Raw genomic sequence first — 13,985 nt, forward strand, 5'->3', positions numbered from 1 at the left:
CCCCCCAAAATAACTTGCAGCCGTGTCTTCCCAAATCGGTCCCATGCTCTCTCTGTAGATAAGAAACTCCTAGAGCAATGGTGGCTGGTCTTATGCTGCCATGGTCAGGTCGACCACATATGGAGAATGGGTCCAGGCACCATGCTGTGAGAGACCACTGTAAATGGAATTATTTACAGAACAGAATGAACAGGTTGCTACAGAATTCAAAATCAAGTAATAATGATGGGTTTCCAGGCCTTTTTAGTCAAGGCTGGCCCATGACTCATCTTTGGTTCTTAGCTCCCTTTCCTCCATGACTAGAACTCTTATCATTTCCTCTGATACTGAGGGACAAGAGCTGCGTGCTCTCTGTTGAGGCACTTGCCAGATAAACCCTGCCAGTGGGAATATAGAGGATTCACCCCAAAAGCGGTACAGGATGATGGTCCGATGGAAGGAATTTTAGCTCACGTGGCTCTGTCCCATGCCCTTCAAATCCCACATTTTGCCACAGAAATGAACTTCCTTCCAGAGCAGGCAGCGGGATCTTCCTGGTCACCAGGCCTGCTACCCACTCAGGGGGCAGGTCTAGTCCAGGTACAGACATTCCATCTATTTCCATCTGGCTGAGGGAGCTCACTACGTGTGACTGTGTGTTCAGACGCACACCGTTGCAGGAAATGGGGAACAGGGGATCCAGAAGAACAGGAGAACTATTTGCACGCCAAGGGCTGTCATAAAGATGGTTTGGATGCATACGTGCCGCCCCAAGAGTTGTGAACTGGGAAGTTATGAGGGACGACAGGAGACACATCAATTTCATATGAAAAAGAGCTCCCAACTTTCTGCTTATCTTTGTTTCTCCTTCAGTGACCTGTGTGCATACTGACCTACACCATTGGTTAAATACAGTACAATTGAGGCGGTGCCTCTAAAAATGTAACAGGTGCCTTTAAGGAGGTAGGGCACTCTCTTCTCTTTACTGATATTTGCAGTAAAGATTAAAAGTGCTTTGGTCGGCTGCTGGGGGCAGTGGAGCACACTAAATAATGTTTACAAGTCCCTTGTAGCCTGAGATTCAATGAAGTTCAATAATCATATTTCAGTGAAACTTAGCCTGAATGTTCTTCCCAAAGTAATCGCTCTTTAATCTGTGTCATTCTAAATTCGAAGAAGAAATATTTCCCAGTTATTGACAAAGAGGAGCTCATTTCATTTTCTAGGTACGTCTCTGGCATTCATGGGGTTTACAGAAAGTTGTGTGAAATGGGATAATCACATAACACTCACTCTCTGGTGAAACCACTTAGAATCTAGAGCCAACACATTGTTTTCTCAGGCCATGTTCTACTAATATAGCATGAAGTTTTAGCCCACCTGGATTTACTGTGAAAGAGAAATGTAAAAAAATAAAGGCCAAGGGTGGTGGGTGGGGGAGCGCAAAAGACATTTCATCTGAAAGAAAAATAAGTTGCAAATAATAATCGCCAAAATAATGGTTCCATTTTATTTAACAAGATGACTCTGAATGTACACTTTTGGCTTATGAACACAGTGTAAAGTATCTCCATCTTCCTTTCAGTCTAGTAATTACTACATACATTTGGAAATAAATGAACACATTTTACACAAGAAAAGAAATGCGTGTGCTTCAGCTGGTTCCGTGTGACTGTGGCGTTAGCTGGTTTCCCGTATCTGTGGAAGTTCGTCGGGTGGGCACCATCACCCCCACTTCCCAAGTGCAATCAAGCCAGACACACACAAAACAAGCGTTCATGTGCTAGAGAAGCGTGTTGATCACAGCAAACGGTCATTCCTAGATGAGGTTATTAACTTACGGGTACATTTCCACACCCAGAAACACTTTTTTCTGCTGCTGGTGTACAGTGTTATATACTTCCCTTCCACTTAATGTGTGAAGTCAAATGCGTTTGTTGGGAATGAGAAAATGCAGAGAAAATGCACAACAGCGTTCCTTTTTCACCGGAACTGCAAAGGGCCAAGTATGACCCATGGTGACTCTATGAAAAGATCTACAGTCCTTAGGAAAGGCAATATCCACTATGCATTACAAACTGTAAATGGTTTTGCCACAACACTTCTGGGCTTTATAGGCTGTTGATGGGTCCAGTAAGAAGTAATATGTAAAATTCCATTCTGTGAAAATCTTTTTAACTTGAAGAATATAGATTCCAAAGAATAGCAAAACATTTACTCACAGTGCTGGGAAAAGTATTTACCATGAATTCCTTGGGTCAAAAATTACACACAGGGAAAGAATGAAGCATTTCGAGGCTGATTCTTGGGGGAATCACTAACTTAACATTGTTTCTGCTTATAGAGTAATTGGACTAATTACAAATGGATTTGTCCAACTGGGTCTCTACATTTGTGGTCAGTGAAAGCAATGGATACGGTCAGGAGGAAGCACCTAGTTTGGGGAATGAAAAACCCCCATTAAACACTGCCTCCGCTCACTGGCAGGCAGTCACAGTCCCTCACAGCCTGACAATATTTGCCTGTTGTGGAAAAATGACAATGTCAGCTCAGGAGATGACATGACAATGCATTGGTTAAATGTTTTCTGGAACACCTACACTATTCAGTTAGAACTGTACTATTTGCAAATGAGTAAATATGCCAAGGGGCTCACAGCATGCCTACCAGACGCAAATATACACAGTTATGGCAAGCTTATTGCAAGTCCTCTTAAAGTAACAGGAAATTTTGATGCAAAAAAGACAGATGAAAATACAGGCCATAAATTGTAAAGGAGCCATACTCCGAGGAAGGTATTATTTGAAAAGCACAGAAGACTACTTTATCCGAGAGGGAATCACAAACATTAAAAATAAAATATTTGGTATTCTACACTATATTACAAAAATAAATATATCCATCAATAAATAGTAAGAAGCCTAGAAACTTTTACAGGAATATTTTGGTTGTGGACTGTCAAAATCCCTCTGCTACAATCCTCCTCAAGAATCATTTAGGTGTCAACTTCAGTGATGATAATTCTTCCATAATAGAGTAAAAAAGACTGGCGCAGGATGCAGCCAAGCTCTGTGACCAGCAAGGACGTTAGTGACCTCTACCTCCTGAGGATCTGACAATTTCACGGCTTCGTATTAGCGTAGGGATATAGGAGAGGTGAGACACATTGCAAGAGGCCTGATGGGGTCCCTATTTAAGGTTTGTGCCTTTGCATTTCTTGATGAGAAAAAAAAATGCAACTAGCAACGTTTGAATAACCAACATATGACTTGCTCTACTCTTTTTCCATAGTGAAGAAGCAACATAGAAATGCATGATTATGTCTGGCCTGTAGTAAAAGGACAAACATCTGGGATACACAGCCTAATCACTGACAACCTAGACTTTCACATCTCTTTAACAGAAGAGTGTGCTTGCCACAAGATTTCCCCCCAAACCTGGCTGAGTCAGCAGAGGGCGTGAAGGAAACAGGCCCTGGCACATCTTAGTGTTCTACATCAGCACTCTAATAGCAGCGGGGTGTAGGGCCTGTGCACGTGGCTCCTGAGAGCAGCCTGCTGAGTTTTCAGGAATTTTGCAAGCCGTTTGACATCACACTGGTAGCTTGAAATAGGCTACAGTGATTCTGGTTCAGCTGAGATTTTGCTCTATGTCTATCATAGACAGTGTCCTTTAGAAAAGAGAAGCAGTACCGTAGAGTAAGTGAGGATACAGTGTGTACCGTGGATATAAAGGATGCACTATGTCCCTCTGAGGGCTCTAAGTGTCACTATCCAAAGCCAGTTACCCATGTGCGCGCGCGCACACACACGCACGCACACACGCAGACATGCACACCACTTTATATGGAAGCTCTTTCATAAACGAATGATCTGAGTTGCGTGGCCAACTCAAATTGTCAATCACTGTATACTCACTGAAGGTCAAAATTCCACTTTTCTGGGGCAGTGATTTCCCAGAATCTGCCCTCTGGACATCAGTGGACAATGGATATACAGAGCAGAGGTCCAAATCGGACAAAATGTCCTTCTAGCTTCCCGTACCTCTATTTTCTAGTGCAATTTGAGTTTATCACCCCAAGAGGTTTGTGAAAGGGAGGCTGCTGGTTTCCCATGGTAAAAAAAAAAAATGCAAGACTTCTTAAGGAAGCATTCAATGGGGTGAGTGGGGGACAATGTACTGGAAACCACATTCCTAGAAGTGTGAACCTTCAGTGTCGGCTTCCTGGAGGAGTCAAAAACAATTTGAGACCTATACTGCTCTCGTTCTTCCTGCACAAAGCCCATGATATCACATGGATGTTGGTGCTGGGGGGAGCTAAGATCAGAGCCTCAGTGTCCCTCCATGTAGCCAACTGCTGGCAAGCCCATTGGACCATCTGTATCAGGAACACTTCCCCATTACCTTAGTCCTGGCCAGTTCCAAACTGGGAGACTGCAGCATGGGAGAGTTGGGAAGCCTACCAGGGGGCAAACCTGATTTCAGAATTGAGGCTTAGCTCTTGAGTCATTAGCTTGTGTGTCTCTTTATGGATCCATTTATTTAGATGTATCTGTTTGGACCCTGGTTTTCTTTTTCTTATACTTAAGTATTCTTCATGAACAAAACCTTTCATAAAGAATACTTATTAGAATAAAGTCAAATTAAATCTTGGGAGGAAATCTAGAAATTAGAGCACGAACCCCACTCACCCTGACAGCAAATGCTTTCAGGTGTTCCCTCCCAACCCCACAGCAAGGGCAATAAAGGCCAATGAAGACAGGAGAAACAAGAATGACAGAAGGATATGAGACGCTGGGGCAAGAAAAGAAAGAAGGAAGGAGAGGGGTGGAAAGAAGCAAAAGCAGGGGTGGAGAGGCAAGGGAGAAATAGTAAGAATTAAAGAAAAATATTAAGAAGAGTCCAACAAACAGATCCCTTCTGATTTTCCTCCTCTTGGTCTTGGGTAATTTTATTTTGTCCAAAAGATTTAAATCTCCAGTTAAAACTGCTTATAATTTTACAAACACATCCTAGGTTAGCATCTATATCCTTTTCTCTCTTCTCCTGCGAGCACCGTCCCACCTCCTCTACCCTCTGCAGCAGTAAAGGCCAACACACATGGCCTTGCTGTCCTGTTATCTCAGGAACATCCTGAAGTTCCTTCTGTTTGTTTTTTCTTTTTTTTTTTTTTCTTGACCAGGCGCTGCCCTCTAGAGCGCAGTGGTGTTCCAGGGACTCATTCTTTGGTAATGTAGCTTAAGGCCACTGCCTCTTGAAGCCCTTTGATTTCTGTATCAGATAACCCCTCTCCTTAAACAGGCAGCACCCTTTACCTGGTCCTGTTGCCCTGAGCAATGGCACAAACTCAACTGATAAAAGCTAATCTACATTTCCGGGCGCCTGGGTGGTTCAGTCAGTTAAGCCTCCGACTCTTGGTTTCAGCTTAGGTCATAATCTCGCAGTTTTGTGAGTTCGAGTCCCACATCGGGCTGTGTGCTGATCATGCAGAGCCTACTTGGGATTCTCTCTCTCTCTCTCTCTCTCTCTCTCCCTCTATCTCTCTCTGCCCCTCCCTTACTCACACTGTCTCTATCTCTCTCAAAATAAATAAATAAACTTTAAAAAAGTTAAAAAAAAAGCTACACCTACATTTCCAATACTATTTAGGAAATGTCATACTTCATAGGATGGTCAAATTCCTGGTGCAAATTATCTTGACATAAATCCTACTCAGAGAAGAGTTGACTGAGAATATACCATCAGTTTTTAATATATACACATTTGATTGAGTCATGCATATGAGGGAGTATAATCTACCTCTATAGAACCAGGAGAATTTTGTAAGTTTATCTCTGTACACATATACATACACAAGTATCTATCACTGACACTCTATTTCTGCTTAGGGCCTGTTGTTTTCAAATTGACATAGAGGACAATTAGTGTGGCTTGCCACTTGCTATTGGAAATGGCATTGACAAGAAATGGCAAGTCCAAAGAAAAACATATTGGAGGGATGATATTGTATTAGCAAAACATGCATTTCCTACAACAAACTGACCTGCCCATTTCCCTAAGGCAGCAAGCCTCTATCATCTGTACACTCTTATTAAATAATCTCATTAAATAGGAACACAAAATATACACATTTACAGTTATTAAATTAGCACAGGACTCCTCTCCTATCTACAGCCACATTCAGAGACTGCCATGCCTTCATATTTGAACTTGTAGGTGACCACGCCTTTGTCTAAGTAGAGGATGGAGATGGGCTCTAGCTTGGTGGGCACACAGCAGGCTTTGGAAGCCTTTTGGGAATTCTTGAGGTGGACCAGGGCCTGGATAATCGCATGCTTTGTGGGTGTGAGATGCTCTGCAAGGGGGTAGTTGCAAACCCCACGGCATTCGTAGGCTTCATATCCAGGTGGGGCGATGATCCAAGAGTCCCAGCCAATCTCCTTGAAATCGATGTAGAGCGGGGTCCTCTTGCAGTAGTTTCCTTTAGCATTCCTTCTGATGCGGGCAGTGGAGTCATAGATGATGTTTGACCTCATTTGCAGCAAAGCTTCTTCTCCGGGTCCACTGGAATAACTGTCCATGCCCAAGTTGTCAAACTCCAGAAGTTGCTCATGGGCGATCATTTCATTCAGTTCTTCTGTCCGCTCCTTCTCGCTGCTTTGGTCATCAGAAAACACGACAAGCAAAGGGACATGCTTATTCCTGGCACTGGTGTCTATTTCCAGTTGTCCCCTGCCAGCATCCTCAACTCCGTCGTGTCTACTCTCAATGTGGACCTCCAGCTGGTGGGTGGATGAACCTGACTTTTGCCAACGTCTAATGGCCTCAGTGACATCAAAAGTCTCCCACTCACTATTGGTTCCATAGATCTCCCCTGACACCAAGACCAGCATGCTTCTTTCACCCTCACTGTCCCCTCTGCTCTCTAGTACCTCAAAAATGGTAATTTTTCGGTCTACTCCATCATAGATCATGCGATCTCTTTGCACCAGCGTGTACAACCTCAGTTCAGCCATGATAACCTCTTCATGGTGAGGAATGGACACATTAAAGAGGAGAGGGTATTTTCGGAGCCCATTAAAACTGGCTGGCTGGGAAAACAGATCTGAAAAAAAAAGACAAAAATCAGAATTGCTGTATGTCACTGAGAAAAACAGATGCTTATTTATGTGATAAAAGGGCCTGTCTGCACGAGAAGCTTGACACTGAGAAATCAATGAGAACAAACACAATGTTAACATTCTCTGACAGAAAACACTGAAAGGTCAGTGGTAGAATACTAAGCTGACTTTCGCGGCCAAGGCTAAGATGGAAAATGGCTGCCTGATGAATGGGACACCGCTCTCCCGGCCTTGCTTGCGTAGCTTATCAGCCACAGAATGACAGAGCTGGGAGGAAGCCTGGAGACTGTGCAGGCAAGCCCCCAGTTATTCCAACTAGTGAGGAGCCGTCAAATTGGACATGGGGTGGTTGTTCTTTCTTGGAAGTTTTTCAGAGATGAGGACTTCATGGCTTTTCACATGTGCATTTGTAATGGGTGGAGATTGCCCACATGGTTGGCTGAGCATTAAAAGACCTTCAGCTATATTGGGGGTTGGCAAACTATAGCCCATGGGCCATATTGGGCTCTACCTCTGGAAATAAAGCATCATGGGAACATAGCCTGACCCATTTATTTCTGTGTGGTCAGTGGCTACTATTGTACTACAATGGTAGAATTGTGACAACAACATGGCCCCCAAAACCTAAAATATTTACTATCTGTCTGGCCCTTTACAGAAATATTTTGTTGACTTCTGCTCTAGACGCCAAAATCTGACAAGGTAACCAGATAGCCAAATACCAAGGGGGTCACAGTGGATGAATTTTGGGCATGTGGTTGTCAACAAGGAGGAATGGGACGAAAGGAAACTTGGTATAGAAGTCTTCTATCCCAAGGGTAGTCTTCTACCCTTAGCAACCATCACGGAGTTTGGTACATAAGAATCACTCGGAATGTTTATGAAACAGATTTTTAAAAGTCCTTTAGTCTCAGAAGCATGCCTCCAAATGTTAGCATGTTGACTTCCTATCTGAGAATTTTACGGGAGCCCAAAGCCTCTATACACTTGCCCCCAGGAAATACATGATTACAAAATGTCCCTGAAGGCATTTGTCAACCAGCAAAGGGGTCCATGAAACCAGGGTACTAAGGACCCACCAATGGAGGGGTTCTTTATCACCTCTAGCAGTTTTCCCAACTCTGTAACCAATTCCTGATTTTAGTGTGGTCCTTGTTCCAGACTGTACCCTTTAATATTCTTATTTCACTTTATAATATTTTTTTTTAGTACTTAATATCTCTTTTAGTTCTGTCCTAAGCAACAACATTTATGAAATGAGGGCATTGAGGTGATAGCCATGTGGACTTTTTTCTGATCCACGTTAATGAAAATATATAATAAGGTTTCATAATTTATAGCTTTCTCTGGGTACCACTAAAATCATCTCAAACACCAACAGTGGGAAATACTGGTCAAAGGAATGAATTTGAATTCTCTAACATGACTTTTTTTTTTTTTTTAATTTTTTTTTTCAACGTTTATTTATTTTGGGACAGAGAGAGACAGAGCATGAACGGGGGAGGGGCAGAGAGAGAGGGAGACACAGAATCGGAAACAGGCTCCAGGCTCTGAGCCATCAGCCCAGAGCCTGACGCGGGGCTCGAACTCCCGGACCGCGAGATCGTGACCTGGCTGAAGTCGGACGCTTAACCGACTGCGCCACCCAGGCGCCCCTAACATGACTCTTAAAAGCAGCTATAACCAGGCCTTAACCTCCTGATCGACATATGGCTGCCATTCATCCCCTACAGTACATGGAACATTGTAATTGGCCAACTGATATTTGTTGAAAGTTTAAATCATAAAAATTCCTATAGAAAGGAGACTGGGGGGTGCCTGGGTGGCTCAGTCAAACGCCCAACTCTTAATTTCAGCTCAGGTCATGATCTCACGGTTTGTGAGTTCAAGTCCCACATTGGGCTCTGCACTGACAGTGAGGATCCTGCTTGGCATTCTCTCCCTCTCTCTCTGTTCCTCTCCCACTGTGCTTGCTCTCTCTCTCTCTTTCTCGCTTTCTCTCTCTCTCTCTCTCTCTCTCTCTCTCAAAATATATGAATGAATAAAAACTTTAAAAAAATAAAGTCGGCTGATATCTTCACCATTTGCCAAAACATTCCTTTGCCTTGTTGTGTATTGTACCTTTGGAGATGTTCCTCTGACTCTTGGAAAGTCTTCTCCCCTTTTGGGTGTGTGGCCCTTCCTCGTGGGGTTTTCCCCCTCTTCACATCCCTATCTAGAAATTCACTCCCTTCTGGGTCCCTTGAATATTTACTCTCTGTCTCTCCTTTGAGCTTTGCCATTTATATCCTTCCATTTCAGGTTTCTTTTTATGAATGGGTCTTCCCAACTAGATCATGACCAAGCTGGCAGGTACTGTGCCTTAAACTCCTTCTGTGCCTCCATGCTACCGTGATGCCTTAAACAGAGGCAACACTTTCAAAATATTGATTAGTTGATGATTGTGAACATCAGATCAAAGTGATTTATGGGCATGGCATATGTTCTTAATACATCAAGTAACTTGGGAGTTGTCCCTCTTATAAGAATAGAGAGACTTGACTCTCCTTGGACAGGGAACATGAGAAGATCAAAAATAGGAAGGTAGACTGGTTGCTCCATCCATGACAAAAGTGCAGGATAAAAGCTTATGGTGGTGGGTGGAAGAAATTCCAAAGGAGCACAAGGAAACTTTGGGTGGTGATGAATATGTTCATGATCTTGATTGTGGTCATGGTTTCAGCAGATGTTTATATATGTCAAAACCTGTCAAATTATATACTTCAAATATGTGCAGTTTATTGTATATCTATTATACTTCAATAAAACCATTAAAAAAATAAGTCTGCAGAGCATGTACAAATATACTAAGTAGTGGATGGAGGTGTTGCTTTCTAGGCAAGGGAACTGACGTTAGTTGAGCATATTGTAACGTGCCAGGTGTTTTGAAAGCATTGTTTTATTTAGTACTTACAATGACTCTTTATTGCTATTGTGCTCATTTTACACCAGAACAAATCAAGCCTCAATGCAGAGGACTGACTTCCCCAAAACGATGAAGTGAGGTCAGCAGTGGTAGGAATTAAAGTCATGTTTTTTTTCTACCTTAGAGGTGCGCTTGTTTTCCCCTGATTAGTTAGATTTGGAGGAGGTTTTTTTGTTTTGTTTTGTGGGGATGGAGGGGTTGGTCTTTGTCTCCTAGGCAGCTGCACTGTGCAGACCCAAAGAATCAAAGGAGGGACAGTTAACAGCCACTAGGGCTAGCCCAGTGCACACTCCACCCGCAGACTGGCAGAGGACGCCACAGCCGGGGCGTCCACAGAGAGGTCCGCTCCGGCTTTCGCTGGTGTCCAGTGATCAGATGCTCTGTAAACTCCACTTCCTGACCTGCCTCACGCAAATCCTCCACGGAAGAAGGGAGAACTGAAGCACTCCTGTTTTCCCAGGGGATGTGAACACTTTCCCACCTGCACTCTCAGCCAGGCACCCAGGGCTCAGTGCTCAGAAACACTAGGAAGGTTTCCCATGGAAGGAAGCTATTTATTTTCAATCCAGACTCACCGGCAAAAGGAATCTGTAACTTCAGTTTGCCATTTCCATCATGTTACTAAATGTTACTAAGTAACATTTCCAATGTGCTACTAAACATCTGAAATTTGGGCAGTTACCTAAGTTTTAAAGGCAAACGATATCTTTAGGACTGAGCAACACCCACTCCCCATTTCCTCCAGTGCCTAGAATTTAAGGAATTCATTCGTAATATCTGACGTTTATTCAGCAATTCATAGTAAATGCAGTGCTTTCTTACTCCGAACCTCTTTGAAATAGCTCCATTATGTTACATAGGTATATTATCCCCAATTTACAGATGAGCAAATTGAGGCCCAGAGAAATTAAACTAATTATCTCTAGCTACTAAGTCAACCATGTCTCAAAATTCCAAATCCTAAGCTATTGCTTTGCTATTGCCTTTCTGCTTTTAAGAACGTCTGGTCAATATCAATCAAAACCCTCTTTTCTACCTGGTTAATGATTATGGTAAATATTAAAGAATTCATTTCTTTGGATCTACAGCTTTTACCATACATATGCCTACTAGTACCATATTAACTAAAAGATTAACTTGCTAGGTCATTAGATTTAGTCACTGAATAAAGCTGGGGGAGATACCATAGGTTTCCTACTGATATTTAAAACTTGCACATTACTATTCATAAAGACATTGAAATAAGGTGGATCATTAACTGGGTCATACATTATTCCTGGGCATTATAAACAGTGATTCAAGGATAAACATGTCACACAAACACACCAAAACTTTAGGAAGAACCTCTAAAACATACATTTTCAGCCTGTTTGAATATTTCTTCAATAAGGTCAGAAAATAGAAACTCATTCAAAGTTCGAAAGAAGCACAAATCACAACTTTTGGGTGTTGTCTGTTTTCACCATTTACATTCCAAGCAGAAGTTCATGCATTTTTGAGTCAATCAAAAGGCAAACGGAAATTGAGACGTATCTGGAAAATGACACGCACAAGTATAGTGGTCAACCAACATAATTTTTTTATCACTTACTGTTCAAACTTAAAAAAATTTTAACAACCCAATCATGAAGTCAAAATGGCTTTGGATTAAAAGATATTCTTTAGTACCTTTTAATAACATTTGGGAAATGACCATGAAAATGGTATAGACCCAAAATGTGAATTGTTTTTGAGTATCTATGTACATACACCCTTATACAGAGGCATTCACCCTTATCTATATTATTCCCACACATTGTAAATTTTCTTATCCACCTCTTGAAAAAAAATCCCAGCAGAATCTATCAATAATATGTAAACTTACCTTCATTTTTGAAGCTCCTAATGATGTTGGCAGATGGCATGGAGGTCCGATCTGTTGCAAATTTGTTGTAGAGCTCCAGCATGTACTCTGGTGGGTCAACCTTGGCTGAATCCTGTGAAGGGATGTCGGAGAGGTTCAGTGTCTTGAGGAATTCATTCTTCATGCTCTGCAGCAATGTGTTAAAGTCGACACCATCTTGCTCTGAGAAGACATCATCGAAGAGGGGCATATCTTCTTCCAGAGGTGACTGCTCCAGACTCATGATGGGGCTGCCAGAAACTGAGTGAACCACCAGGCAGACGAGAGCGCACAGTTGCAGGGCCAGAGAACCCATGACTCTGCTCAAGCCCCCAGGCCAACCGGGGAAGGTTTAGCTCTCCTGGGCTCTAAGTGGCAGTTTTATCTTGTAGCGCGTTAATGTCTCGTGTCACTGGAGACAAGTTTGGAAACCCTTCCCCTCTCTCTCCCTCCCCCTATCACTCTTCCTCTCCCCTCAAAAGTCAGGTTGCAGTAATTGGATAACAAAATCCCCTATAGGGGCCTAGCCTTTCTTATCTCCCCAGTGTAAACTTGTGCACCAGATTTTGTTTCTATCTTGCGATCCTTTTTTCTTTTAATGAGCATTTTGTAAACATTTCCACATTCTGACACTGGCGAAGAGATAGGACAATTTTCTCTTCACAGAAGCTCTGCTTCTCTTCCTTTCAATCCACTTCCTTTTGGCAGGAATGTCTAAGTTCTGCTTTTATGCGGTTCACTTTCACACATGCCTAGAATAGATACTAAGAATCAACACAATACACATCAGTGGCAACACGTATTAATTCCAGTGATACGGCTTCTGTCCTCACATCAACATTTCTGAAGTCAGATCAAATATCCAGCATCTCTAAGTTAAGCTAATAGATATAAATGAATTTATATAAATTTTTAGAAGCTTACGTTTTTAGAAACAGGGAAGTATAAACTTTGTGGTCAAGGGCCTTTTCATACAGATTTAATCTGGTTAAATGGCTTTTGAAACATAGGGTGAGTGTTTCATTATAATAGCAACTAAAATTTCTTAGGTGCTTTCCTATAAACAGGCGTTGTGCTAGGTGCTTTGTGTATATCACCAAATGTGCTCCCTCTAATAACCCTATTATTATTCCCATCGCAGGTATGGGTCACTAAAATTCACTAACTTGCTAGAGGTCACAGAGCTACAAGGTGATAGAGTCAGGATTTGAACCTAGGCCTTCTGACTCTTACACAAAGAAGAAAACAGACTTTTCAACCAGTGTTCCCTGAGGTTGGGGCAAGGGCTAAGTAAGCCCCAGCCGAGCCTTCCCTAGAGAGTCCACAGTCAGGAAGCAGGCAGCGATTTGCAGCTGGACGTGAAGCCCAGGTCCTTCACCCAGGCAATGAAGTAGCAGGATGGCCAAAAATCTCTGCCAAATCCATCTTTACGGCTAAACCAAACTGATCAGGTGGTTCCAAATAAAATTTTGGCAAACAGCATTATTAGGCAGATGAAAAATGCCAAATGCCTTTGTCTGAGAAACTGGTGAAACTGATTGTGTGCCTGGTTTAGGAAGGACAAATCAAGTTCATATCACTTTCCAGCCCTAGTTAGTGGCAGTATTGGTGTGGTGCGGTCAGGGCGGGTGGAAAATTCCAGGGAGTGCTCTCTCCCCTGAGGTGGTGGGACTGGTGTCTCCTGACTTGTTCAGTGCACTCCCTGTGCAATTACAGGCAGCTGGCGTTGTGTCCAGAAGACTGGTTCCAGGTATTTGATACACTGGAATACTCTCCTAGTTTCTGAGTTAAACTTTCCTATGTTTACCCCAATAGGTTAGCTACAATATCTCCGCTATCCTTTTTCTTGTGAGCTCCCTGTGCAACCATCTTCTGATCCTTTCCTCCCCTAAAATGCAACTTTACAGTAGTTTTCTTGAACTACCATAGAAAGACTTGTATTTTGAGGGAAAGTCTCTCCTCAAAATTGTGCCTTTGTTGAGTAGTTGTTGATTTTGATTCAGTGTTCCATCTGGGTTGAGGCTCCGGCTCCCACATT

The 13,985-nt window shown here is 42.6% G+C and overlaps 1 protein-coding gene across 1 annotated transcript; it reads right to left on the bottom strand.

Moving 5' to 3' along the window:
* Positions 1 to 5,559: 5,559 nt before the first annotated feature.
* On the bottom strand, positions 5,560 to 12,263 carry BMP10 (bone morphogenetic protein 10). Its single transcript, XM_030310740.1, has 2 exons — positions 11,930 to 12,263; positions 5,560 to 7,084 (listed from the first exon to the last, which is right to left on the bottom strand). The coding sequence occupies exons 1-2, from the start codon at positions 12,261 to 12,263 to the stop codon at positions 6,144 to 6,146; spliced, it is 1,275 nt and encodes a 424-aa protein (XP_030166600.1). The 3' UTR covers positions 5,560 to 6,143.
* Between the last annotated feature and the right edge of the window lie 1,722 nt (positions 12,264 to 13,985).

This window comes from Lynx canadensis, chromosome A3 (assembly GCF_007474595.2).
Source record: "Lynx canadensis isolate LIC74 chromosome A3, mLynCan4.pri.v2, whole genome shotgun sequence".
Classification (NCBI taxonomy): Eukaryota; Metazoa; Chordata; class Mammalia; order Carnivora; family Felidae; genus Lynx; species Lynx canadensis.